At 42.1% G+C, this 27,958-nt stretch overlaps 1 protein-coding gene across 3 annotated transcripts in view; it reads left to right on the top strand.

Moving 5' to 3' along the window:
- Positions 1-27,958, top strand: part of LARS2 (leucyl-tRNA synthetase 2, mitochondrial) — a 537,549-nt gene that overhangs the window by 320,268 nt on the left and 189,323 nt on the right. For all 3 annotated transcript variants that reach the window (XM_073550070.1, XM_073550069.1, XM_073550068.1), the window contains exon 4: positions 24,996-25,087. In XM_073550070.1, coding sequence (XP_073406171.1) covers positions 24,996-25,087 — 92 coding nt within the window. The remainder of the gene's footprint in view (positions 1-24,995; positions 25,088-27,958) is intronic.

Raw genomic sequence — 27,958 nt, 5'->3', positions numbered from 1 at the left:
GAAATAATGGTGTCAGAATTTCTTACTGACATAGCAGTTCCAGAGGCAAGTATCTCCACACCAGAAGTCCAGACCATAGGTAATTCCGGTCAGGATCAAGGAGCAGCACAGAGGACTGAAGGCAACAGAACGTGGAGAGGTAGAGCACCAAGTAACGAGCAGCAGCAAGGAGTCCAGAAGAAACAGGCAGACAACAGCAACAAAATACTCAGGCAAGAAGGATCTCCTGACCCAGACTTAAAGGGAATCTGTCACCCTTTTTTTGCCCTATTGGCTGCCGGCATAGACATCGGGGGCTTATCTACAGCATTCTGTAATGCTGTAGATAAGGCCCCAATGTAACCTGAAAGAGAAGAAAAACACGTTATATTATACTCACCGAGGTGGGTGGTCCGGTCCAATTGGTGTTGCGGTCCGGTCCGACGCCTCCCTTCTTCATGCAATGATGCCCTCTTCTCCCATCCTGAAATGGCTCCGGCGCAGGCGCATTGCTCTGCCCTGTTGAGGGCAGAGCATAATTCTACAGTGCGCAGGCGCCAGACCTCTCCCAACGCCTGCGCACTGCAGGACTCTGCTCTGCCCTCAACAGGGCAGAGCAGTGCGCTTGCGCCGGAGCCATTACAGGACGGGAGAAGAGGACGTCATCGCATGAAGAAGGGAGGCGCCGGACGGGACGGAGACACCCATCGGACAGGACCGCCCACCTCGGTGAGTATAATATAACGTGTTTTTCTTCTCTTTAAGGTTACATCGGAGGCTTATCTACAGCATTACAGAATGCTGTAGATAAGCCCCCGATGTCTATGCCGGTAGCTGAAAGGCCAAAAAAAGGGTGACAGATTCCCTTTAAATAGCAGGACAGACAGGAAGTTCCAGGACAGGGCGATGTACCAGACTCCATCTTGGACAAGGGCAAAACAGGCTCCAAGTAACATCCCGAATCCTTACACCATGGATGTAAGTATGTAAGTATACTGCCTATAAGGGAGAGGGGCACAAGGTTTCAGTGTGTTTTTTTGTGGTGAAACTTTGTCTGTGATTATATTGGGACTGATAAGCTATTGGTATATGGTACAAGTGGAGGGAGGGTCCCACTGAATGTGGTTCGCAACCGTCCATTGAAGCAAAATGTGCATCTCAAGGCAATAAAAGTTTTGGGCCTCTTTTAATTAGTGGTGACCGTTACTGCTATGGAAGTGACTCAATAAGAATAAATTAATTTTCTCCATGTAGCCACTCTTCACGTTAGACAGCGGAACATGTTTAAACCAGTATTTGCCTGGCCTGCAGATTATCACTATGTCTGCTGGTAAATACCATTTTTTAGCTAACTGGTTCCTTTTAATGACTTTTTTTTACAGTCCCAATCCACGGAGCAATTTATTACTTTCCCTGATCAACCACTTTAACTGCCAATGACAATTATCACAACTGATGTAAAACACAATGTCAATGGCCCCTTACTTACAGCTGGACCTTTAGTAAATGGTAATTCGATGATGTGTCAACTTTTCTACCCTCTATATGTCTAACTGGGGACTTTAATGCATTACCTGTAAAAAGAGACGTGTTACTGTTCCCTTAGATGTCCTCTTCTTATTTTTCCTTTAACCAGCACTGCTGAAGGTGATGGAACAGTTGAATAATCAATGAGCTCTGCTCTTGTTGTCCAATATATTATCTTTTCATTCTTGAATTTCAATCATATTTGATGGGGATTAAGGAAGCTCAGAGCTTTTACCGTGACACTTAAGCTGCTTTGGTGAAGTGGGATTTAACTAAATAGAAATTGCTGTATTTTGTTATTCTTCTTAAGAGCCAGAAAAAATTAAGAAATTGCTTCATTACATAATCTTTGCTGGCATTGTCAGCCACGTAAGGGATTTGCACTTCCTTTGTTTTATCGCAACACTAACAAGCTCAGAATTATCAATTCATGGATGGTCTCAGGTAATTCCTATTAAACACAAACACACTGGATTGTACAATTGCTACTTTTTTTTAACAGAACTCAGACGGGTTTATGCTAAGTTTAGCTAACAGAATCTGGTAACTTTTGCTGAAAACATTATAATTGGAATTCACTAAACTGGAATTTTCTGTGATTCCATACATCTTAAAATTAGCATTATAGCATTAAAAACTGGTTTGAAAAGTTTCCAGGATGTGAGAAAAGGGTCTGACTTTTTTTTAATAAATGAGTGTTAAGGTACTGTCACACTTAGCGATGCACCAGCGATCCCGACCAGCGATATGACGCGGTCAGGATCGCTGGTGCATCGCTAAGTGGTCGCTAGTGAGCTGCCACACCGGCAGATCTCACCAGCGACATAGCAGGGGTCGGGGGTCGCTACTTACCTGTCAGACGAGGCGATCCTGACGTCCTCCCGCCTGCGTCCACTCGTTGCTCGTCGGCGCCACAGGAAGCCCAGCAGGAAGCTGACAACGAGAAACGGCCCAGGCCGTTCTCGCACGATCAGCGATAACCAGCGGGGAGCCGGTCGGAGGTAAGTATCAGACATAGCGATATCGCTAGCAATATCGCTATAATGTCTCAAAACCAGTGACGTTATAGCGATATTGCTAGCGATATCGCTTAGTGTGACAGGCCCTTTACTCTCTTGAAAGGCTGCCACTCTCTTTAGACTGACCCTGAGTCATGTTAACTTGAATGATGGTAAGCTGCTATACCAGATTCAAAAGGGTTACACGTCACTCTACTAAATATGAAAAACTTTGGGTGCACAGATAGGATGTAATTCCGACAGAGATAATCAAATATCACGGCACTCCAAAAGATCAAATTAAAATTTAAATTTCTTTATTTGTTATCCAGTACACTGGTTATTAACGTTTCGATCATTCAGACCTGCTTAAGCATTACACAAAAAAATTAATTGATACCTAAAGAAAAAGTAAACTAAGTATGTAGTCATACAAATAATAAATCACTCAATTCTGATGTGTTAAAGGGAATCTGTCACCTCATTTTTGGCCTATAAGATGTGGCCACCGCCATCAGGGGCTTATCTACAGCATTTTGTAATGCTGTAGATAAGCCCCCGATGTAATCTGAAAGATAAGAAAAATCAAGTTAATTATACTCACCGGGGGGCACGGTCCAGTGCGGTGAGTGTCGCGGTCTGGTCCGGCGCCTCCCATCTTCTAGCGATGACGTTCTCCTTCTTACTTTTGCCGCTGCTCCTGCGCAGGCATACTTTATCTGCCCTGTTGAGGGCAGAGTAAAGTGCTGCATTGCGCAGGCGCCGGACCTTTCTGACCTTTCCTGGCGCCTGCGCACTGCAGTACTTTACTCTGCCCTCAACAGGGCGGATAAAGTATGCCTGCGCAGGAGCTGCGGCAGAAGTAAGGAGGAGGACGTCATCGCTAGAAAATGGGAGGCGCCGGACCGTGACACCCATCGGACCGGACCCCGGGGTGAGTATAATCTAACTCGTTTTTCTTATCTTTCAGGTTACATCGGGGGCTTATCTACAGCATTACAGAATGCTGTAGATAAGCCCCTGATGGCGGTGGCTGCATCTTATAGGCCAAAAATGAGGTGACAGATTCTCTTTAAACAATGTACAGTTGAAACCAGAAGTTTTCATACACTATATAAAGATACATATGGAACACAGAGAAACACAATACAACAAACGTGAAAAAATACTCTGCTGTAAGAAATTTTTTTAACAATAAACAGCAAGTGCTAGTAAAAAGATGATAGCAAAACAGGGTATTTAGTTGATACATTTTTTTGCAAAAAATGTATGCTAAGCCGCTCTACCAACGCCAAGGTATACCCATCAGAGCAGTCCTATCCAATGTATTTAATGCCTGACCATGTGAACAGTACCTATATGAGCAGGGTTCAGAGAGGTAATGTCTGATGTGGACATGCTGTGTGAGACGGCTTTATATGTGCATGGCCCACATGAGAAGGGTGGAGACATCCCAAAAACTTGCAGAAGCAAGAAACCAATAGAATACAAACGCATGGGCCATGCACATACAGTGAGCAAGTTGGTAGACAGTGTTCACACCACCAAGAGACTGGAACACAGAGAAACACAATACAACAAACGTGAAAAATTACTCTGCTGTAAAAAAATTTTTAACAATAAACAGCAAGTGCTAGTAAAAAGATGATAGCAAAACAGGGTATTTAGTTGATACGTGTTTTGCAAAAAATGTATGCTAAGTCGTGCTACCAATCCCAAGGTAAATAAAGTATATTCATGCATTTGTAAATAAAGATACATATGCATGATCTCAATATCTGACATGAAATTGGAATAAACCTTTCCTATTTTAGGTCAATTAGGATTACTATAATTTATTAATATTTGCCAAATGCCTGAATAATGAGAGAGAGAAAATGTTTTAAAGCATTTTTGTTACTTCAAAGTGAAAAGTTTACATGCACTAAGATTACTATGCCTTTAAACAATTTTGGACTTCCCATATGATGATGTCATGTGTTTGGAAACTTCTGTTTTTTTGGCACCATCTGAATTAATTAGAGACACACCTGTGGATGTATTTTAATGCACACCTGACACACACTGCTTCTTTGTGTAGCATCATAGGAAAGTCTCAAGAAATCAGCCAAGATATCAGGAAGAGAATTGTGGACTTGCTCAAGTCTGGTTCATCGTTGGGGACAATTTTGAGATACCTGAAGGCGTTTCTTTCATCTGAACAAACAATTATGCGCAAATACGAACAAGATGGGAATGTCCAGCCATCATATCGCTCAGGAAGGAGACAGGTTCTGTGTCCCAGAGATGAACGGGATTTGGTCCGACATGTACATATCAACCCAAGGACAAAAGCAAAAGACCTTGTGAAAATGATGGCGGAAGCTGGTAAGATTGTGTCATTATCCACAGTGAAACGAGTACTGTATCGACATGGACTGAAAGGCCACTCTGCAAGGAAGAAGCCGTTACTCCAAAAGAAGCACAAAAATGCCAGATTAATGTTTGCAAATGCACCCAGGAACAAAGACCTTCATTTTTGGACACATATACTGTGGTCTGATGAAACTAAAATTAAACTTTTTGGCCATCATTACGTTTGGAGGGAAAAGGGAGAAGCTTGGAAGCCTAAGAACACCATCACAACTGTGAAATACGGGAGTGGCAGCATCATGTTATGGGGTTGTTTTGTTGTAGGAGGGACTGGCACACTTCACAAAATAGATGGCATCATGAGAAAAGACGATTATGTGGCAATACTGAAGCAACATCTTAAGATATCAGCCAGGAAGTTAAAGCTTGGGAGAAAATAGGTTTTCCAAATGGACAATGACCTGAAGCATACTGACCAAAATTGTACCAAATTGGCTTAAGGATAACAAAGGTCAATGTTTTGGAGTGGCCATTATAAAGCCCTGATCCCAATCCTATTGAAAATTTATGGCCAAAACTGAAAAGGCAGGTGCGAGCAAGGCGGCCTACAAACTTGGATCAGAAACACCAGTTTTGTCAGGAGGAATGGGCCCAAATTCCGACCAATTATTGTGAGAAGCTTGGAAGGATATCCCAAACATTTGACCCAAGTCATTCAGTTTAAAGGCAATGGTACCAAATATTAATGAAATGAATGGAAACTTTTGACTTTGCAGTAAGTAATAAAAATACCTTAAAACATTCTCTCTCTCTCATTACTCTGGCATTTGGCAAATATTAAGAATTACGGTATTCCTAATTGACCTAAAACAAGAAAGGTTTATTCTGATATCATGTCAGATATTGAGGAAAAACATGCATATGTGTCTTTTTATATAATGAGGAACTGGTTTCAACTGTATACAGTGAGGAAAATAAGTATGTTATACACTGGTGATTTTGCAAGTTTTCCCACCTACAAATAATGGAGAGATGTGTAATTTTTATTGTAGGTACATTTCAACTGTTAGAGACAGAATCTAAAAATAAAAACTAGAAAATCACATTGTATAATTTGTACATAATTAATTTGCTTGTTATTGTATGAAATAAGTATTTGATACAATAGAAATGCAGAATTGAATATTTCGTACAAAAACCTATGTTTGCAAAGCACCCCCAAAGTATGAAGATTCTCCCAACACGACGAATGGAGTTGATAACAAATAGTTCTATTTTAATCTCATCTGACTACATGGCCTTCTCCCATGACTCCTCTGGGTCATCCAGATGGTTATTGGTGAACTCGAAACAGGCCTGGACATGTGCTGGCATGAACAGGGGAACCTTGCGTGCCCTGCAGCATTTTAATCCATGACGGCGTAGTGCGTTACTAATGATAATGTTTGAGACTGTGGTCCCAGCTCTCTTCAGGTCACTCACCAGGTCCTCCTGTGTACTTCTGGGCTGATTCATCACCTTTCTCAGAATTTTCCTTACCCCTCGAGGAGAGATCTTGCATGGAGCCCCAGACCAAGTAAGATGGATAGTCTTCTTGTGTTTCTTTCATATTCTAATAATTTTGCCAACAGTTGTTGCCTTCTCGCCAAGTTGCTTGCCTATTGTCCTGTAGCCGTTTCCAGCCTTCTGCAAGTCTACACTTGTGTCCCTGATGTCATTAGACAGCTCTCTGGTCTTTGCCGTGGCGGAGAGGTTGAAGTGTGAGTGATTAAGAGTGTGGACAGGTGTCTTTTATACATGTAACGAGTTCAAACAGATGCAATAAAGGGAATGAGTGCACAGTAGGAGGGCTTCTTAAAGAAAAACTACCAGGTCTGTGAGAGAGACAGAATTCTTACTGGTTGGTATGTGATCAAATACTTATTTAATGCAATAAAATGCAATTTAAGTATGTAAAAATCATGCAATGTGATTTTCTGGTCTTTATTTTTAGATAAAAATTACAGACCTCTCCACTCTTGAAGGTGGGAAAGCTTGCAAATTCGGCAGTTTATCAAATACTTATTTTTTCCAATATATATATATACATCCAGGCAGCAATAATATAGAACAATGATATATTTATATATAAAAATAAGGAAAAAGGAAGAACAAAAGGGAAGAGAAAAAGAAGGGGATAAAATTAGAGACAAAAAGAGGGAAAAAGAAATAAAAGTAGGTATGGACTGTCCACAAAAGGGTTCTTCGATTCAATAGATTGTTCACATGCGTAAAGGAGAAAATGAATAATGGTTAAAAAAATCTATATGAATCTCAAATATTCAATATCTCGTTTAAGACCCTTGGGTTGCAGAGTTTGCAGACTATGTGTCAAAAATACTTCTCTATATTTAAGGATTTTAACCCCTTCACCACCTTGGGATTTTCCACTTTTTGTTTTTTTGCTCCCCTTCTTCCCAGAGCCATAATTTTTTTTATTTTTCCCTCAATATGGCCTTGCGAGGGTTTTTTTGTGAGACAGATAGAAAAATCAATTCTGCCACTATTTTTTCTATTTTTTTCTGCATTCATTCATGTTGTTCAACGTGTCGTTTAAATGTCAGCTTTATTATACAGGTCGTTACAATTGTGGCGATATCATCTACGTTTGGGGCAAAGGGGTTTGCTAAATTTGTTTGTAATACAGCACTATTCCCAAATGCTGAACTAGTTTTTCCCTCGCCCTGTCCAGGTCCATCGCTGAGTCTTCAACACTGATCCTTGTGTCTGTTATCTGCAGCCAATAGCTGATCTCAGACGCTCTGCTCACGTAGATTGCACAAGCTCCTCAGAGCCACGGAGCAAACTGATTGTCTTCAGTACTTTCAACATGATGTCAGAGCTGCGTATAATAACAGACACTGAGAGCAGTGGCAGACTCCCATATTGACCTGGGAAGGGAGAGTTACCCTTTTTGTTTTTGCTTTTTTTAGATTCAAAGACCCCCAACCCTATATTGACCCGCAGGTCTGAATTTTTTTTAAACTTTAATGTTTTAACTGATTCTAGTGTAATGTATTTCAGATATGGCTGTTTTTGTCTCCATCTTACTCCCTGGGAGAAAAAAGTCAAAGTATCAGATCTCAAAATATTCAATCAAATTGTTCATAGTGTCCATATGTAGAAATCAGGTCGATGAATGACTTAATTGTTATAGAGCTTACAGAATAAATGCTCTACTTGGAAAAAACAAATCTAAATGAATGTTTTTAATAAAGAAAATATATTATTGCAGTAAATACGGCTGATATACATGTATAAAGCATCAGATTTTCACTAATCTAATTGGTGTAACATAGTAATTATATTTTATTTGTAAGGAAGCTGAGCTGGGATCTGGCATCCCTAAACTAGATTTGTGAGTACAGAAACCATGTTATTTGCTGGCCCTTTCTGATGTATCACGACTGATCTCACAGATGCCAGCAACGCAAAGTTACTGGAGCTTTAGCATCTTATTTTGTAGAAGAAAAGCTAATAATTTAAGCTCCGTTTACTTTTCACTTGGGGATTACATTTGACTTAAAAGTATGAAATGTGGCAGTAAAGGTGTATACCAGACCAGGAATGAGTCTGAAACTAAAGTAAAAGAACTTCTAAAGTACCCCCCTTTTTCACCAAAAAATACCGACAAAAGTAAAAAAAAAAATTAAAAAAAAAAATAGTGGTGTAGTGGTGAGGCTCAACACAGTGCAATTTCAAAGTTACATATGGAATCAGTCTTTCATCCCCAAATTGTCCTATATTTTATGTCAGTGTGGTGTAGTAACCACTTTGTCCGCTAGGGGGCGCTGTGTGGATGTCCCAGGAGAACGGATGAATGGGAGAATACTTAATGGCCGTTATGTATCTCAAAGTGGGTGGCATTGAGATGGAGACTTATGTGTTGATCAGCAGTGATGGTGCTGCTTTAATTTGTCAGGGAGAAGTCTCCAGGTAACTAGGGAGATGGGCGGGCCAGTTACCTACAAACCCACCCAAGGGTGTGTTTAAGAGTGTCATAATAAAGTATATGTGTAAGAATGCTTGAAGGACCTGTGATGAGGTCATAGCCATGTGACCCGCTGGGCGTGGCTACGGACCATATAAGGTAACCAGAGTAGGTCACATGAGAGAGAGCACATGGATCTGATTGGGCCATGTGGAAGGTCCCGGCAGGCCTAGGTGAGAGGAAAGTGTGCTACCTTCCTGAAGACCACATGCTGAGGCTGCTGACCCGGTGAGGCCTGTGGATATTGGCTGTATGTGAGGACGGATAAGCCTCCTGTGTTTGCTGATGCTCCAGGACTGAGCCTGAAATCATGGACACTGATACTTGCTTTCGCCTGAGCTAAAGGCTATTCCTTATGTTATGTGCTGGTTTATGGGTTATGGAGCAATAAACCCTATGAACTTTTAAAGGAACGTGCCTCCTGGTTGTCTCCCGTCGCACCTAAGTGAGTTGAATCCCTACAGTCAGACTCAAGGACAGTCATGGCAACTAATATGACGTAACTATAATGGGGGCCCTTTGGTTTCCATTAGGGCGTCTGCCAAATGATGGACTCTTTAATTGAAACCAAACAGACCCCTTTATAGATAAAGGAATACAGATAAGAAGCACTCCATCTTCTTAAGGCCACGTTCACACGTTCAGTATTTTACCTCAGTATTTGTAAGTCAAAACCTGGAGTAGGTTAAAAATTCAGGAATAGTGACGTGTTTCTGTAAGGCTATGTTCACACGAGGTGGTGTTTTTGCGGCGGTTTTAACCACGTGATTTTGCCGTGAAAAATAAGCATCCCATGCATTCCTATGGGATTTCGCAATGCTGTGTTAATGCTGCGGTTATTACCGCGGCGGAATCGCTTCGCGGTAAAAAACAGCATGCTCATTAATTTAACGGAATCGCGGTGATCCCGCACCCATAAGAATGCATTGTTCTGCTTACTTTCCGCATGTGGCTGTGCACACCATGCGAAAAGTAAGCAGAATATTTGCAGATGGTACCCACGGTCCAGAGGAGAGGAGACTGTCCTCCGGGCTTTGGGTACCATATCCTTGTAAAAAATAGAATTTAAAATAAAAAATATTGTTATTCTCACCTTCCGACGTCCCGCGGAGCCTTCCCGCCTCTCTCCACGCTCCCGGTCCCAGTAATCCTTTGTGAGCGATGACGTCCGTTCTCGCGGGATAGCGAAGTCTCGCGGTCATTCACGCGACGTCATCGTGAATGACTGCGAGACGTCGCGATCCCGCGAGAAAGGACGTCATCGCGGTAATTCTCGCAAAGGATTACTGGGACCGGGAGCGTAGAGAGAGGTGGGAAGGCTGCACGGGACGCCGGAAGGTAAGAATAACAATATATTTTTTTTTATTATTATTATTTTTTACATCCTATCTTTTACTATTGATGCCGCAAAGGCAGCCTCAATAGTAAAAAGTTGGTCACACTCGTCAAACACTATATTTGACGAGTGTGACAACCTGTCAATCAGCTCTCCAAGCGATGCTGCAAATTGCTTGGAAAACGCTAGCAATTCTGCAAGCTAATAACGCTTGCAAAATGCTAGTTTTTCCGCGGGAAAATCGCGGGAATTTAAAATGCGATTTTCCCGCGGAATGGAATTCGGAATTCTCGCGGTAATTTCCGCGAGAGTTCCGCTACGTGTGAACATAGCCTTATACTTCTCTGATTGTTTCACCTCTGTTTTGGTTTACAAATACTTAGATAAATTACTGACCAAATGCTGAGCGTGGCATAAAGAGTATATCTGGTACATTCTGAAAAACAGAGAATGAACCTAAGCACTAACAGGCAGTTAGTTGCTTCTTATCTGGCTGTTGTGCACAGGCCTCTCTTGCCGGCAATTCAGCTGCCTCTGCTAACAAAATGCCATTCGTTTCCGCTCCACTTTGTTAATGGCACGGGACAGTTAGGCATCGGAAATCGGGCTGTCAATCAGAATGACGTCTGTGTAATGATCCAGGCCAGGTTTTGTATCCTGTCTCTCGTTCCCGGACTGATCATGTCAAGGGTTAACTTTTCTCTGCCTCGTTCTGGCTTCAGGCTGGCTATTTCTCTCCACTGCACCCTGCAGGCGGTGTCAGTTATAGTTTCTGCCTACTGCATGTATAACTGACTCTGCTTGCCCTGATTTGTCCTGCTGCTTTTTCTCACTGTACCCGTGTCTGTTTATTCACCTTTTCCCGTCCCGACTCTGTGTTACCCTTCTCATGCTTTGACTCTCTGGTATTTCACTTGGCTTGGCTCTGACCTGCTGTTTTGTCTCTTGTCTTTGGCATATCCGCTCCTGACCAATACTGACCCTTTTGGCTTGTTTCTGACTCTGTTTGCTTATTCCTTTGGTACTGCACTACAGAATAATATCGACCCGGCTTGTTTGACTGTTCTGCTTCCACCTGGTGGTGGCCTCCCTGCTGCGCTTCAGGTCTGCTCTTGCTGTGTGCAGTCCTCCCTCCACTCCATTGCTATCTAGTGGAGCTTGCTTCTACCTGCATTGCAGCAGAATGACATTATAACTGACCACAGACAGTTTTTTTTCTTTGCTTCTCTGTTTATGGTTCCGCTCCGTTCCTTGGCGGATCAGATGTCTAGTCTGACCCTAATGATGCAGGATTTGTCTTTGGAACAGGGGGCCCTGGCCACGTCTGATATCCAACTACAGAGGAAGCTTTCTGTGATGGTTAACACTCTTCAGGGTTCTATTTCCCAATCTACCTGTAAGCACCCTGTCCCTGTAGATGTCTTGCTACACTCTCCTGAACCTATGGTCAGGCTCCCAGATACCTTCTCTGGAAAAAAGGAGAAATTTCGTAAGTTCAGGGAGAGTTGTAAGCTGCTGTTCTCTCTTAAACACCGATCCTCTGGAGATGAGAGTCAGCGGGTGGGGATAATAGTTATATTACTGCGGGAGGGTACCCATTTGTGGGCTTTCTCTTTACCTGCTTTTGCCCCTGAACGTGTGTCTGTGGATAGGTTCTTTGAGGCCTTAGAAGTTTTTTGACGAACCGGACCGAGTCAGGGTGGCAGAAGACACAATCATATGTCTCTCTCAGGGTAAACTCACTGCCGAATGGTATTGCTCAGAGTTTAGGCGATGGTCCACTGAAGTTACCTGGGACGACTCTGCGCTAAGGTGTCAATTCGGGAGGGGACTGTCGAATCATCTTAAGGACGTTTTGGCTCTCCATTAGCCACCCAGCTCCTTGGAGGATGCTATGACTCAGGCCATTCGCATGGATCGGAGGTTGCAGGAGAGAGGTGTAATACGAGAGATTCCGTTACTTCTGGCTAACTCTGATATGGTACCTCACACGGAACCTATGGAGGTTGGGGCCATCAACCTCAAGGAAAAGGAGAGGAGGCGACGAGTAGAATGGAGCTCATGTTTTTATTGTGGAGATCCTGAATATTGGCTAAAGAACTACCCCTCTCGCCCACCGACTTACAAGCTGCCGAGTCTGGGTGATTGCCGAGGAGGTCACCCAGACTCTTGGGTTCCTTTTTTCTCATTTCAAAAAATATTGTTGGAGGTGGAACTTTGTTGTGGGAGTTGCTATACGCCCACTTCAGCTTTTGTGGATTGTGGGTCGTTCATGAACTTTATTTACTCTAACTTTATGACCAAGAATAAGTTAGGGACAGTTAGGCTTGAGACTCCAATTCATATTATTGCCATTGACAAAACACTGCTGGTTAAGAAGGTTGTTAATTTTGTCTCAGAGGAGTTCCTCCTCAAGGTGGGTTCCTTGCATCGGGAATGTATCTCATGTTATGTCCTGGACAATCTTCCAGCGGGAATAGTGTTGGGATTTCCTTGGTTACAGTTACACAACCCTGTTATAGACAGGGAATCTCAGGATATTGTAAATGGGGTCCTAATTGTTTTAAGGGTTGTCTTTCTACTGTACTTGTGTCATCCGTTAATCTGGAGGGTATTCCGGAGTACCTGAAGGATTTTGAGGATGTATTTTCTGAAAAGGAGGCCGAGGTCTTACCACCACACTGCTCTTTTGATTATACGACTAATCTGATTCTGGGTGCTAAATTGCCTAAGGCCCATCTGTACAACCTCTCCGGGACGGAGCGAACCGCTATGAAGGAGTATATCTCAGAAAGCCTATGTAAAGGTCACAGTCATCCCTATGTCTCTCTGGTGGCCGCTGGATTCCTTTTTGTAAAAAAAAAAAGATGGTGGTTTGCAGCCGTGCCTCGATTTTCGGGAATTAAATAAAATTACCATGAGAAATACCTATTCCCTCCCGCTCATACCTGATCTGTGCAACCAATTATCTGGGGCCAAGTGGTTTTCTAAATTGGACCTCAGTGGGGTGTATAACCTTATCCGTATTTGGGAGGGGGATGAGTGAAAAACGGGATTTCTCACCTCTGAGGTTTGTTTGAGAATTTGGTCATGCCCTTTGGTCTTACGAATGCGCCAGCTGTTTTTCAGAATTTTATTAACCATGTCTTAGCTGACTTCATTGGGCACTTTATGGTGGTTTATTTAGATAATATTCTTGTATTTTCATCTGACAAACAAGCTCACATGGGTCATCTACGTGCAGTTCTCCAGAGGTTACAGGAGAACTCTCTGTTTGCGAAGCCTGAAAAGTGCTCATTTTTCATCCAGGAGCTGTCCTTTCTGGGGTTCATCTTGTCTGCCAAGGGGTTTCGTATGGTCCCTGGAAAGGTACAGGCCATTGTTGATTGGGTACAACCCAGAGACCTTAAGGGTCTTCAGCGTTTTTTGGGGTTTTGACAATTATTACCATAAATTCATTAAGGGGTTCTCTCAGGTGGTCAAGCCCCTCACTGATCTTTCTCGGAAGGGTGCTGATTTCAAAAACTGGTCTGCTCCAGCAGTGGCAGCTTTTTCTTCATTAAAAGAATGTTTTATGTCTGCCCCTGTGTTGATTCAACCCAGTCCGCCTGAACCGTTCATTGTTGAAGTGGACGCAACGGAGGTGGTGGTGGTGGGGGTGGTGTTGTCACTTTAGTCACTTTAACTAATTTAAGACTTTGTGCCCTTTTTTCTAAGAAATTTTCTCCTGCTGAGAGAAATTACGATGTCAGGAATCGGGAGTTAGTAGCCATAAAACTGGCTTTTGAAGAATGGATGCACTTTTTGGAGGGGGCCGTTCATCGGCTCACGGTGATTACAGACCACAAGAACCTGTCCTACATTGAGTCTGCTAAACGTTTGACTCCTAGACAGGCAAGGTGCTCACTTTTTTTTCACGCTTTCATTTTTCCAGCACCTTTCGACCTAGTTTCAAGAATGTCAAAGCTGATGCCTTATCTCGCAGATTGGATCCGATATTATCTCCAGAACCTCATTCCTCCGTTCTTCAGCACGGGGTGGTCATTGCTGGGGTGTCCTCAGAATTGGAGTGGGAGATTCTTGAGGCTCAGTCTCTTGCTCCTCCGTCTTTGCCTGATAATAATCTCTTCGTTCCTGTTCAATACCGGTTAATGGTGTTCCGTGAGTTTCACGATTCTGCTCTCAGTGGGCATCCTGGAATCTCTGCCACCCAGAGAGCTATTGCTGGGTTGTATTGGTGGTCCTCTATGACCTCTGATGCCGCCGTGTTTGTGTCTGCTTGTGATACGTGTGTTTGTACTAAAGTCTCACATAATCGGCCTGCCGGGGAATTGGTGCCATTGCCAATTTCAGATAGACCTTGCACTCATTTGTCCATGGATTTTATCACTGATCTCCCTCCTTCCAATGGTAAAACGGTGGTCTGGGTGGTGGTTGACAGATTCAGTAAGCAGACTCATTTTGTACCTTTGGCAGGACTGCCGAATGTAGAGACACTATCTAAGTTGTTTGTGGAGCACATTGTTTGGTTACATGGCGTGCCTCTGAGTGTGGTCTCTGATAAAGGGGTACAATTTGTGTCCAAATTTTTTAGGGCTTTTTGTAAAAGGTTGGGTATTAGCTTGACCTTCTCCTCGGCCTACTATCCCGACACCAGCGGTCAGACGTAGAGGACCAATCAGTCACTTGAACAAATTTTGCAGTGTCTCGCCATGTCTCAGCAGGATGATTGGTGCTCTTCATTGCCGTGGCTGAGTTTGCTTTCAATAATCAGATTAATCAGTCCACTGGCACCTCTCCGTTCTTTTGTAACTACAGTTTTCACACAAATTTTGGCGAATTTTCCAGGCTGGATGCAGGATGTCCAGGGGCAGAATCGGCAGTTCAACGATTGGGGAATGTTTGGATGGAGGTCCAGAAGAACATTGGGGAGGCTTAGGGCAAACATAAACTTTTTGCTGATAAGTGACGGTCTTTGCGACCTTTATTTCTGGTTGGAGATAAAGTGTGGTTGTCTACCCAGAACATACGGTTGAAGGTTCCTTCTGTTAAGCTGGGTCCCAAGTTTATTGGTCTTTATGAAATCATTGAGGTTGTCAATCCAGTTGCCTTTTGTTTACGCTTACCTCCGTCGCTTCGGATCCCCAATGTGTTCCATAAGTCCCTCCTTAAGTCATTTGTACCTTCCTCTGTTGGGTCACCATCCCTTCCGTCACCTGTCTCTGTGGATGGTCTGACTGAGTATGAAGTGGAACGGATTGTGGATTCTTACTTGGTCCGCCGTTCACTTCAGTATTTGGTTCATTGGAGGGGTTATTGCCCTGAGGATCAATCGTGGGTCCCGTCGCGATCTGTCCATGCTGATCGCTTGGTTCGGACCTTTCAGGCCCGTTTTCCTGGGAAGCCTGGGGGTCCTGTGTCCCCCCTTGAGTGGAGGGTACTGTCATGATCCAGGCCGGGTTTTATTTCCTGTCTCTCTTTCCCGGTCTGATCATGTCAAGGGTTAACTTTTCTCTGCCTCGTTCTGGCTTCAGGCTGGCTATTTCTCTCCACTGCATCCTGCAGGCGGTGTCAGTTATAGTTTCTGCCTACGGCGTGTGTAGCTGACTCTGCTTGCCCTGATTTGTCCTGCTGCTTTTGCTGACTGTTCCCATGTCTGTTTATTGCCCTTTTCCCGTCCCGACTCTGTGTTCCCCTTCTTGTGTTTTGACTCTCTGGTATTTCACTTGGCTTGGCCTCTGACCTGCTGTTTTGTCTCTTGTCTTTGGCATATCCACTCCTGACCGGTACTCCTCTGCCTTCCGCTCATTTTCAGCGCTGTGACCTGTTCTGATGCCGGAAGCTGACTTCAGCATGTAAGCAGCTACTGACATGCGCCCCCCACACATTAATATCAAGACTGACCATCAATTCCTCAGAAAACACAGGTGCTTACTAAGAGTAGCCATCTCCATATATAACCAACAAATAACTAGTACTCTGTAGCGTTATAGCATGTAAACATGAAATATATGAAATTTGAACTGCATTACTGCTCTAGAAAAGTAGAAAAATTGAGAATACTTAGCGCATAATTTGGCCAATTCATATGTACCCGGCAGCCACGATAGGGTGATTCTCGTTGCTGGGATCCCCACACACATCTGCTGACAAAATATTCACTGCTCTGCTCGCCCGAGATTATCTGTGTGGGGAGCAGTGAATATTCACTTTCCTTAATAGCAGACACTTGTGATCGCCCAGTTGCTGCAGGAAGCCGTTGGCTGCGCCAACACATGTGCCTGCTATTAAGGAATATATGTATATTCACTACGCTTCACTCCCATAGTCACTCCAACATTTCGTCATTGGCTTCAGTGCAGTGAGATGGGCGGGATTGTGGGCGTGGGGAGCGGTGAATAGTCATTTTCTCTAATAGTGAGCACACTGTTAGCCGGAATCGATGGCTTCTGCCCTCTGTGACCCTGCTGCTGCTCCTTCTCCGCCGCCACAACTTCACCCACCACAGCCATAGCCGCAAAATGCAGCATCTTTTTTTTTGCCCCAAAAGTGCGCCCCCCTCAGGAAGGAAGGAGGTAGCGTAGGTGCCTACCCTTGTCCTGGCCCTGTACCATACATATACAACTATATGCCTACTGATCTGCCATAAAAGTCATTTCTTACAATACACATTTGAGGTTCCCTATGGAGTTGAGTTTTTAAAATGTAGAAAAAATATAGTTGATTGTACTTACTACAGTATTAGCATTTGTAAAACAAATAAAAAAGGGTAATTATGTATCAGCTCCTTCTTCCTACAGATGAAAAAGGTTTTTTTTCAAAGATATTGTTCTCTTGTGTTTAGAAAGTGCCTTATTCTACGTTATTATGATTGCTTTCTCGTTAATATATGGGTATTGTTATTGTTTGTAGTCAAAGCTTTATGGCATTTCTTATTTATATGCAGCAAATGGATTGTGTTTTATAAAGAGAAAAAGCACATAGAATACCTGAAAGAAATTGTTAGGAAACCCACTGCAGCTTTTAGCACTGATTTGTGGTGGCGCTGAGGAACACTGACATTTTCTCAGTGTGGATTATATAATTACACTAAGACCAGGATAGTCAAGGGATTGTCTAACTAGGACAACCCCTCTCTATACTGAACACAGCTCCGTTTCATAAACCCCCATAAATACGCTGGCCAAACTCTTGCCAGCCGTATATATTTAGCTGCACGATATTATAGACCATCTATTTAAATGAATGGTTGTCCAAGTTAAAAATGAAAAAGGTAAAGCTCCATTTACACAGGCAGATTTTTGCCCATAACTAATATCCGTTGTCTGATATCACCTGGAGAGGTGAAACCTCAAAACCCCTGATCCGGAAGAGCAAATCTTAAGCCGTTTGGACATCACATGAGTGTATCAGGTTGACACAGCAACCTGAGGCGCTGAAGAACAGTCTGACCCCAGAATCCAGCGCTGAAGCCAGGAGAAGTGTGTAACAGATTGATTATATACAATTTTGCAATTTCCTTACCACATGTTACAAACTGTATGTGAATAGCACAACCTCTGGTTTAGATAAGGTGATTTGCTGCTTACAATTTGTTTTATGCCTGCATAAATGATTCAATTGGCTAACAATCAACTTTTTGCTCATTCGTCAGCTTATCGATGACGTTCATATGAATAGTTGTTTGCACAATGAACCCATTTGAAATATCTTTAGCCTAAAAAAGCAAAAACTTTGGCTCATATTGAGGGACATTACAGGGAAACCAACTCTACGATGCCATTTGCCCAGTATTATATGTACACAGGAATTGTGTTGATTAGACTATTTAACCATTTTCATCATGTTCCTTTTAGCTTTTTTCATTTATGTTGGCTTACTTTTGCACTTTGCATGCCTAAATGACAAGTCATAGAATGTTAAATAAAATGATACCTTGTTATCTGCGATCTGATGTCTTATTACTCCAGAGATATTCATGTTTTTCTTTTTTTCTTTCAAATGAGTTTTAAGATCTATGGGTCGGACACAGATCTGCTTGAGAATCTGCCTTCAGAGCTTATTTTAATTGAAATGGGAGTTAACAGTGTGATGACTGACACTTAACTCATCATAATCAGAGTTAACACCGTACAGCAGAAGTGAGTTTGTTTAATTACCAACATTTTCAGCAGCAACTCTTCTAGTGCAGTCAGCTCTGCTGCAGAGCTGTGAGTGATTATAGCCAACACAGCACAACAGAGTTGAACGAACCTTGTCTCAATGAAAACCCAACAAACACAGTAGTCTTCTCACATAGCTTCAGCTATCATCTCACAAGCAGCCAGTCTATGTGTGTTGGGTGGGGTGAAGGAAAGGACAGTACATCAGAGTTGATAGCACTGTGAGAAGACAACTGTATATGTAATGAGACAAAGTTCAACTCTGCTGTACTGAGTCAGTTCTGATCTCACTGCAGAGCTGTGTGTAATAATGACAGCAAAGTGTCATTCGTCACTTGGTTCACACTTTTAACACCCCCTTTCATTTAAAATAAGCTCTGAAAACAGATTTTCAGGGAGATTTATATACAGCCTATAAATCTTAAAGAGTAACTGTTGTTCTAATTTTTATGTTATAAATCCAATAGTATACATAAAAATAAAAAAAAATAATAATATATATCTTATCAGAGAAATCTGCTTATTTCTCTGCCAGGATTGTACATTAATTCTCAAAATTTTCAATTTACTGACAGATTTTTACATTACTGAGATAGGAGATGGCAGTTGCTCCTGATAAGATTCTATGGAGGAGGGAGGAGCAAGAGGTAGAGCGCCTCCCTCCTGTCTACATAGAATCTGTAGTACCTGCCACCTCCTATCTCAGTAATGTAAAAATCTGTCTTCACTGAATACAGATTTTACCTGTAAATTGAGAATTGATGGCCAGTCCTGACAGAGAGAGAGAGTGGGTTGATTCTACTGACAAATTCCCTTTAAGGCCGGGATCACACACTCGAGAAACATGGCTGAGGCTCGCATGTTAATACCCGTCACTGCAGCCGACACTCAGGAGCGGAGCGTGCGGCCGCATAGCAATACATGGAGCCGTATGCTACACTCCTGAGTGCCGGCGGCAGTGCCGGGTATTAACATGCGAGACTCGGCCGTGTTTCTCGCATGTGTGATCCCGGCCTAAGAGAAACAAACGGTTATTCTCGACATCAAGATTACCTTGTCGTTGGTTTGTTTTCCTGAATGTATGTAATATGCTGATTCTCATGTCTATAAAAGATACCATAGAAACGTGTGCTTAACCGGCACTAAGGGACAGGACAATAAATGTTTTTTTGTTGAAGCTATGGCAAATTAGTAGTGTGTATTGGATGGCTAAATGCAAGGTTTTGGCGTCATTTGTTTACAAAAACAAACATACTCCAAGGAGGAATTAAGTACAGCCGTCTATGTACCGGTATACTGTTCTGTATAATTTCTATTATGCGCCCTATCTGTATACTATGGGCTCCGTTTTCTTTTTGTACTATACTTTCCTGAGATTCATTACAGCATGTATATGAACTGCGGGAGCTACCAATGTCTTTGAGATTCTGCATACTTATGCTAAGGATGTATCGTTATTGTGTGGCGTACATCTTATTGTCACATACCCACATATATCCCTGCTTTTTCTTCCCCCTCCTTCTTGCCTTCCTTGCCTCCCCCTGGTCTCACCTCTCTCTTTATCCTTGTGCTCTCTTTCTGTTATTTCCCTTTCTTTGCCAGCACTCACTTTCTGCTCTCCTGAGCTAGGAGCACACCTATGGAATATTACAGATTTAGTCTCCATTGTATAGAAATGTATGCTGAATGCTGATGTTTATCACTCTGATGAAGGTCATGTTCGAGGACCGTCACGTGATGTCCATTGAATGTGTAACAATAAACTCATCTAATTCCCAAGAGATAACTCGGTGCTGAATTTTTTTTCTGTTATATATTTGTAGTTCCAATAGGTGAAAACATCATTTTTTTTTCTTGGAAAACCCTATTAAAATGTATCCGTCATACTAAAAAAGTTTTAATATATTATAGGCACTGCATAGTGCTGTTGATCAATGGCGGTCTGGGTCCTGAAGTCAAAACACCTCTCTGAATGAAGTCCGTAGATTCTGTATGAGATATGCGCACATAGTGGTATACGGGCTCAATAGTAAGCATATTAGTCTGTACGTTAACTCTCACGGAGCTGTGTCCGCACCCGTAGACTTACTATTGAACCCGTACCCGTACTCGTATCAGGACCCAGACCCCTGTAGATCAGAAACACTATGCAGTGCATGGAATATAGAAAAACATGGATGGCTATCCCTACTAAATTAAAATGGCAATACTGAGACTTGGTCCAGAGGTGAAGCCGGGGGAAATTATTATTATCAGTTTTACTCATTCATGGGGGCACTGCAATACGGTCCTGAGCTGGGCCCCATTTTCTTATATGTAAAGCTATGTCATTCTTTCTGCCGACCTGTCCTGTTGGAATGACGCTCCCATCTATCGGATGGCTGCAGGTGCAGCATTCTTCAGCCAGCCAATTATAGCGCTTGCTCATCGATATATGCAAATGAGCTGGTGGGAAAAAGAAACAACCAACGACTTTTCAATGAATTTCTCCTAAATATTCATCAGGGGCGGATCATTTTTCAGTAGGGTTGTGTTCAATTTTGGGTTCTGTGTGAAATTATTTTCAGTTGGCCTTTTTTCCTATTGTTTTGTGTTGTTCCAATACACACAATGGAAATAAATATGTTTATAACAAAACATGTGTAATTGCATAAATTTTCTGGGAAAAATACTTCATTTTATGGAAGTATTTAAAGTTTGCCAACACAAAAAGTCATGACTGCATATACATACATATTTATAGTTGTGCTCAAAAGTTTACATACCCCGGCAGAATTTTTGCTTTCTTGGCCTTTTTTCAGAGAATATGAATGATAACACCAAAACTTTTTCTCCACTCATGGTTAGTAGCTGGGTGAAGCCATTTATTGTCAAACTGCTGGGTTTTCTCTTTTTGAATCATAATGACAACCCAAAACATCCAAATAACCCTGATCAAAAGTTCACATACCCTGGTGATTTTGGCCTGATAACATGCACAGAAGTTGACACAAATGGGTTTGAATGGCTACTAAAGGTAACATCCTCACCTGTGACCTGTTTGCTTGTAATCAGTGTGTGCATAAAAGCTGAGTGAGTTTCTGGGATTCAGACAGACTCTTGCATCTTTCATCCAGCCACTGAAGTTTCTGGATTGTGAGTCATGGGGAAAGCATAAGAATTGTCAACGAATCTACGGGAAAACATAGTTGAACTATATAAAACAGGAAAGGGATACAAAAAGATATCCAAGGAATTGATAATTCCAGTCAGCAGCGTTCAAACTGTGATTAACAAATGGAAAATCGGGGGCTCTGTGAAAAAATCCATGGTCAGGTACACCAACAAAAATTTCGTCCACAGCTGCCAAGAAAATAGTTTGGATGCAAAGAAAAATCCACAAATAACATCAGCTGAAATACTGGACTCTCTGAAAACTAGCGGTGTGGCTATTTCAAAATGCACGATAAGGAGGCACTTGAAGAAAAAGGGGCTACATGGTCGAGTCGCCAGAAGAAAGCCATTACTGCACAAATGCCACAATGTATCTTGCCTACAATATGCAAAACAGCACAGAGACAACCCTCAAAACTTCTGGAACAAGATCATTTGGAGTGCTGAGACCAAAATTGAACTTTTTGGCCACAACCATAAACGTTACATTTGAAGAGAGGTCAACAGGGCCTATGATGACAGGAACACCATTCCTACTGTAAAGCACGGAGGTGGATCGCTGATGTTTTGGGGATGTGTGAGCTACGAAGGCACAGGAAACTTTGTCAAAGTTTAAGGAAAGATGAATGCAGCTCCTTATCAGCAAATACTCGAGGCAAATTTGCAGTCATCAGCCCGGAAGCTGCGCATGGGACATACTTGGACGTTCCAACATGATAACAATCCCAAACGCAAGACCAAGTTGACTTGTCATTGGCTACAGCAGAACAAAGTGAAGGCTCTGGAGTGGCCATCCCAGTCTCCTGACCTCAATATCATTGAGCCACTCTGGGAAGATCTCAAGCACGCAGTTCATGCTAGACAGCCCAGGAATTTACATGAACCGGAGGCTTTTTGCCAAGAAGAGTGGGCAGCTTTACCGTCTGAGAAAATAAAGAACCTCACCCACAACTACCACAAAAGACTTCAAGCTGTCATTGATATTAGAGGGGGCAATACACGGTATTAAGAAATGGGGTATGTGAACTTTTGATCAGGGTCATTTGGATGTTTTGGGCTGTCATTATGATTTAACAAGAGAAAGCACAGTAGTTTGACAATAAATGGCTTCACCCAACCACTAACCATGAGTGGAGAAAAAGTTTTGGTGTTTGGTTTTCTCTGAAAAAAGGCTAAGAAAGTAAAAATTCTGCCAGGGTATGTAAAATTTTGAGCACAACTGTATATGTGTGTGAGTGTGTGTATGTATGTATATATATTTTTTTTTATGACACCCTAGATAATGTAATTATGAATAGGATGTGATAGATATCGGTGTGGTCTGGTCTGAAGGGTTTCACTGATCTGTGCCCTTTGTCTCTTCTGAGCCACCAATTGCCATCCTCCTGCCTTGATTTATGTGGCCAACGTCATCCACAGAGTCCATTGTGCCTACTCAGCTCCTGTTCTCTACTGTGCAGACATGAGATTTGAATGGACCCTGAGACATCAGAGACATCAGCCACGTCAATCGAGCCAGGAGGATGGCGATTACGGGGAGGGAGTGAGGAGGTGTCGAGCACAGATCAGCGCTGCCCATCAGACCCGACCGTGATTAGCATACGGCGTGGGAGGATTATAAGGGTATTTTCTTAGCTACAGTTGTGGCCAAAAGTATTGACACCCCTGCAATTCTGTCAGATAATACTCAGTTTCTTCCTGAAAATGATTGCAAACACAAATTCTTTGGTATTATTATCTTCATTTAATTTGTCTTCAATGAAAAAACACAAAAGAGAATGAAGCAAAAAGCAAAACATTGATCATTTCACACAAAACTCCAAAAATGGGCCAGACAAAAGTATTGGCACCCTCAGCCTAATACTTGGTTGCACAACCTTTAGCCAAAATAACTGCGACCAACCGCTTCCGGTAACCATCAATGAGTTTCTTACAATGCTCTGCTGGAATTTTAGACCATTCTTCTTTGGCAAACTGCTCGAGGTCCCTGATATTTGAAGGGTGCCTTCTCCAAACTGCCATTTTTAGATCTCTCCACAGGTGTTCTATGGGATTCAGGTCTGGACTCATTGCTGGCCACCTTAGAAGTCTCCAGTGCTTTCTCTCAAACCATTTTCTAGTGCTTTTTGAAGTGTGTTTTGGGTCATTGTCCTGCTGGAAGACCCATGACCTCTGAGGGAGACCCAGCTTTCTCACACTGGGCCCTACATTATGCTGCAAAATTTGTTGGTAGTCTTCAGACTTCATAATGCCATGCACACGGTCAAGCAGTCCAGTGCCAGAGGCAGCAAAGCAACCCCAAAACATCAGGGAACCTCCGTCATGTTTGACTGTAGGGACCATGTTCTTTTCTTTGAATGCTTCTTTTTTTCTCCTGTAAACTCTATGTTGATGCCTTTGCCCAAAAAGCTCTACTTTTGTCTCATCTGACCAGAGAACATTCTTCCAAAACGTTTTAGGCTTTTTCAGGTAAGTTTTGGCAAACTCCAGCCTGGCTTTATGTCTCGGGGTAAGAAGTGGGGTCTTCCTAGGTCTCCTACCATACAGTCCCTTTTCATTCAGACGCCGACGAATAGTACGGGTTGACACTGTTGTACCCTCGGACTGCAGGGCAGCTTGAACTTGTTTGGATGTTAGTCGAGGTTCTTTATCCAACATCTGCACAATCTTGCGTTGAAATCTCTTGTCAATTTTTCTTTTCCGTCCACATCTAGGGAGGTTAGCCACAGTGACTGCCATGGGCTTTAAACTTCTTGATGACACTGCGCACGGTAGACACAGGAACATTCTGGTCTTTGGAGATGGACTTGTAGCCTTGAAATTGCTCATGCTTCCTCACAATTTGGTTTCTCAAGTCTTCAGACAGTTCTTTGGTCTTCTTTCTTTTCTCCATGCTCAATGTGGTACACACAAGGACACAGGACAGAGGTTGAGTCAACTTTAATCCATGTCAACTGGCTGCAAGTGTGATTTAGTTATTGCCAACACCTGTTAGGTGCCACAGGTAAGTTACAGGTGCTGTTAATTACACAAATTAGAGAAGCATCACATGATTTTTCGAACAGTGCCAATACTTTTGTCCACCCTCTTTTTTATGTTTGGTGTGGAATTATATCCAATTTGGCTTTAGGACAATTCTTTTTGTGTTTTTTCATTTAAGACAAATTAAATGAAGATAATAACACCAAAGAATTTGTGTTTGCAATCATTTTCAGGAAGAACCTGAGTATTATCTGACAGAATTGCAGGAGTGTCAATACTTTTGGCCACAACTGTATGCTGGGGAGCTGGGCTCTTATGAACAGTTTGCTGGAGTGCTCTTTAGTACCACTTTAGGGCATTTAGGAAGAACTTGGTGACTGGTTCAACTTAAGCCTTAAGTTTTCTTTGTCTTTTAGTTGTGATACTTTGAAATAGCAGTAATTGTATTTATAGTTTCACAATTTTTTGTTTTTTAGGTCATTAATCCGATGGGTTGGGACGCTTTTGGGCTGCCAGCCGAAAATGCCGCTATTGAACGAGGTCTGAATCCGGACACCTGGACCAAAAGGTATTTACTAGGGTGTAATGAAAATAGCTACCAGAGTCATAATGAAAACCAGCTGGATGACAGAAATATGGGTTTTATAATGGTATATTTAACTAATTTTGCCTCTAATTTCAAGGCTAATCTCTGTGCTGGTGAAGACCGCTTTATGTTCTTATAATAAAGGGAATCTGTCACTAGGTTTTAGCTACCACATCTGAGAGCAGCATACTTTAGGGGCAGAGACCCTGATTCCAGCGAAGTGACACTAACTCAGCTGCTTGATATCATTTTTATAAAATTAGTATTTGCTGTAGATCTAGCAATTGTCTGAATGATGAGCTCAGTTAACACTGTATGTGTCCTTGTACAGTGTACACAGAAAAGCTGCAAAACATTGGTGAGGATATGCAGAGCTCATGAATCTGGAGGACTACCTGGCAGTAGGTTTACTAGTCCTCTAGTGATAATTTGTTGCTAATAAAACACTTATTTAAGCTGCTCTCAGATTAGGTGGAAAAATCCTGGTGGCAGGTTCCTTTTAAGAGACGCATCCTTTATATCCCCCTTTCAGTTCCGCTTATGTAACATGCAATTTGTACCAAAGTGCGACATCTAAACATTCTGCTTATAGAACAAAGGTAATTATGTCTTGATTGCAGAATTGTCAAAATTCCAGCCTATTTGCAGCCTCCCAGATTAAGTATTCTGCTCCGGTAATTGCCTTTTAATTTTTAAATTGCATTTTGCTTTGTGACAGGTTTTGAATTAGACTGGAATTTTTGGTACAAGGGCCAGAACATCAGCCCTTTATCTTGTGTGGATTCGTTCAGCTCTGTCACATCCAAAAGTAGATGGAAATAAAGACCTGTTGTGATGGGATCAGTCATTTTCTTTATGTAATGTCGTTTTTCAGTTAGGAAGATAACACTCAGTGGAATATTTTATCGGGCTAGGTTGAAAAATGTCTGACGGTGCACTAGATGAGGTATCCTAGATGGAAGACATGGAGAGCGGGGACGATTTTAGTACTAATAGTAATAATATCATTTCTCAAAATAAATGTTTATTCATAATTATTAAAAAAATACATCTACACAAACATGCTAAATTAAAGACAAATGTAAAAACAGCTGCTTGATCCCTTAAAGGTTTTGTCCCACAAATAAAGTAAATTTTAGCCCCTTATCGACCTATGACGTAGAGTTACTCCGGCTCCCTGACTGTGAGACGGGCTCAGGAACTGAGTAGATGATGGCTGAGTTATTCAGCCATCATCTGCCTCTTAAAGCCACGCATGGACAGTGTCAGGTGCGTCATACTGTGACTTTTGGTCTATGCAGCAATACAGGTTCAAGTACAGTAAGGAGACTAACAAATAAAGTGAAAATTAAAAAAAGGGTTTTTAAAAATATGAAAAATAAAAGTTCAAATCACCCTTTGCCTCATTAAAAATATATAGGAAAAAAATATGCATGTATCGTTTTGTTATGTCCGTAAAAGTAAATGCGGTAACCCGATCCATAAACTGTAATGATAAAAAAAAATTCCAAATGATGATTTTTCAGGCACCACAGCACTGCAATAAAATGCAATAAGAAGTGATCAAAGCATCGTACGTACCCCAAAATGGAATCAATAAAAACGACAACTTATGACTCAAAAAATAATCTTTCACACATCCTCATCGACCAAAAATTGAAAATGTTACAGGTCTCTGAAAATGGCGACACAAGCAAATTTTTTTTTTTTTTTACAAATTTCCAATTTTTTTTCTCACCATTTAAATAAAAAAAAAATGCATGTTTTGTATCTGCTTACTCGTACTAGCCTAGAAAATCTAATTGCAAGGTCATTTTTACCATATAGTGAACATGGTAAATAAAAATCAATGGACGTCCATTGATTTCCCCTCACCCCCTGCACGCCGCCTGCATGTCCCATGTATCTCAATAAAGGACTGATTTTTAGGAAATGGTAAGTGCTGCTTTTCTTCTCAAATGATTTTTGTATCACTTTTTTGCTAAGCACCACCACACTTCTTATTTTAATACTGCATTGGTTCATAGAAGGGTGAATGTTCACATGTAGTGGTATGGTGCCAAAGACTAATTTTTTTATGGTAAATAAAAAGCCCCAAAACAATTGTGGAGTTGCACTTTTTATGCAATTTCGCCGCACTTGACATTTTTTTTCTACTTTCCAGTACATCACGTGATAAAATGAATGATGTTGTTTAAAAGATAACATGTCCTGCAAAAAAACAAGCCTTCATATGGCTATGTCGATTGAGAAATAAAAAAGTTATCGTTCTTGATAGAAGAGGAAAAAAATAAAAACCAAAAATAAAAAAAGGCCCGGTCAGTAAGGAGTTAAGTAAAAGATCTTGGAATAATAATAATAAAAAGATCAACAATTGGATGTGTTAAAAATTGTTCCTGTGCTAAGATAATCTTATAGATGTACCCCTGCTGTGTACTGTGTAATGGCTGTGTCTGACCAAGCAGAGCTGCTCCAGCTGATTGTTGGCACATACCACAGCTCCTGGCCAGGGAAGGAAGCATAAAAGGCCCGTCACACTAAGCGATATTGTTAGCAATATCGCTATAACGTCACTGGTTTTGTGACGTAGCAGCGATATTGCTAGTGATATCGCTATGTGTGATACTTACCTCCGACCGGCTCCCCAGCTGGTTATCGCTGATCGCGCGAGAACGTCCTGGACCATTTCTCGTCGTCAGCTTCCTGCTGGGCTTCCTGCTGGTGCCGACGAGCGACGCGTGGACGCAGGCGGGAGGACGTCACGATCGCCTCGTCTGACAGGTAAGTAGCGACCCCCGACCGCTGCTATGTCGCTGGTGAGATCTGCCTGTGTGGCAGCTCACTAGCGACCAC

Source organism: Dendrobates tinctorius, unplaced genomic scaffold (genome assembly GCF_039654945.1).
Source record: "Dendrobates tinctorius isolate UK_male_01 unplaced genomic scaffold, ASM3965494v1 ptg000162l, whole genome shotgun sequence".
Classification (NCBI taxonomy): Eukaryota; Metazoa; Chordata; class Amphibia; order Anura; family Dendrobatidae; genus Dendrobates; species Dendrobates tinctorius.
Note: the sequence above shows the minus strand (reverse complement) of the source record. Positions and strands in the feature narration are given on the sequence as shown.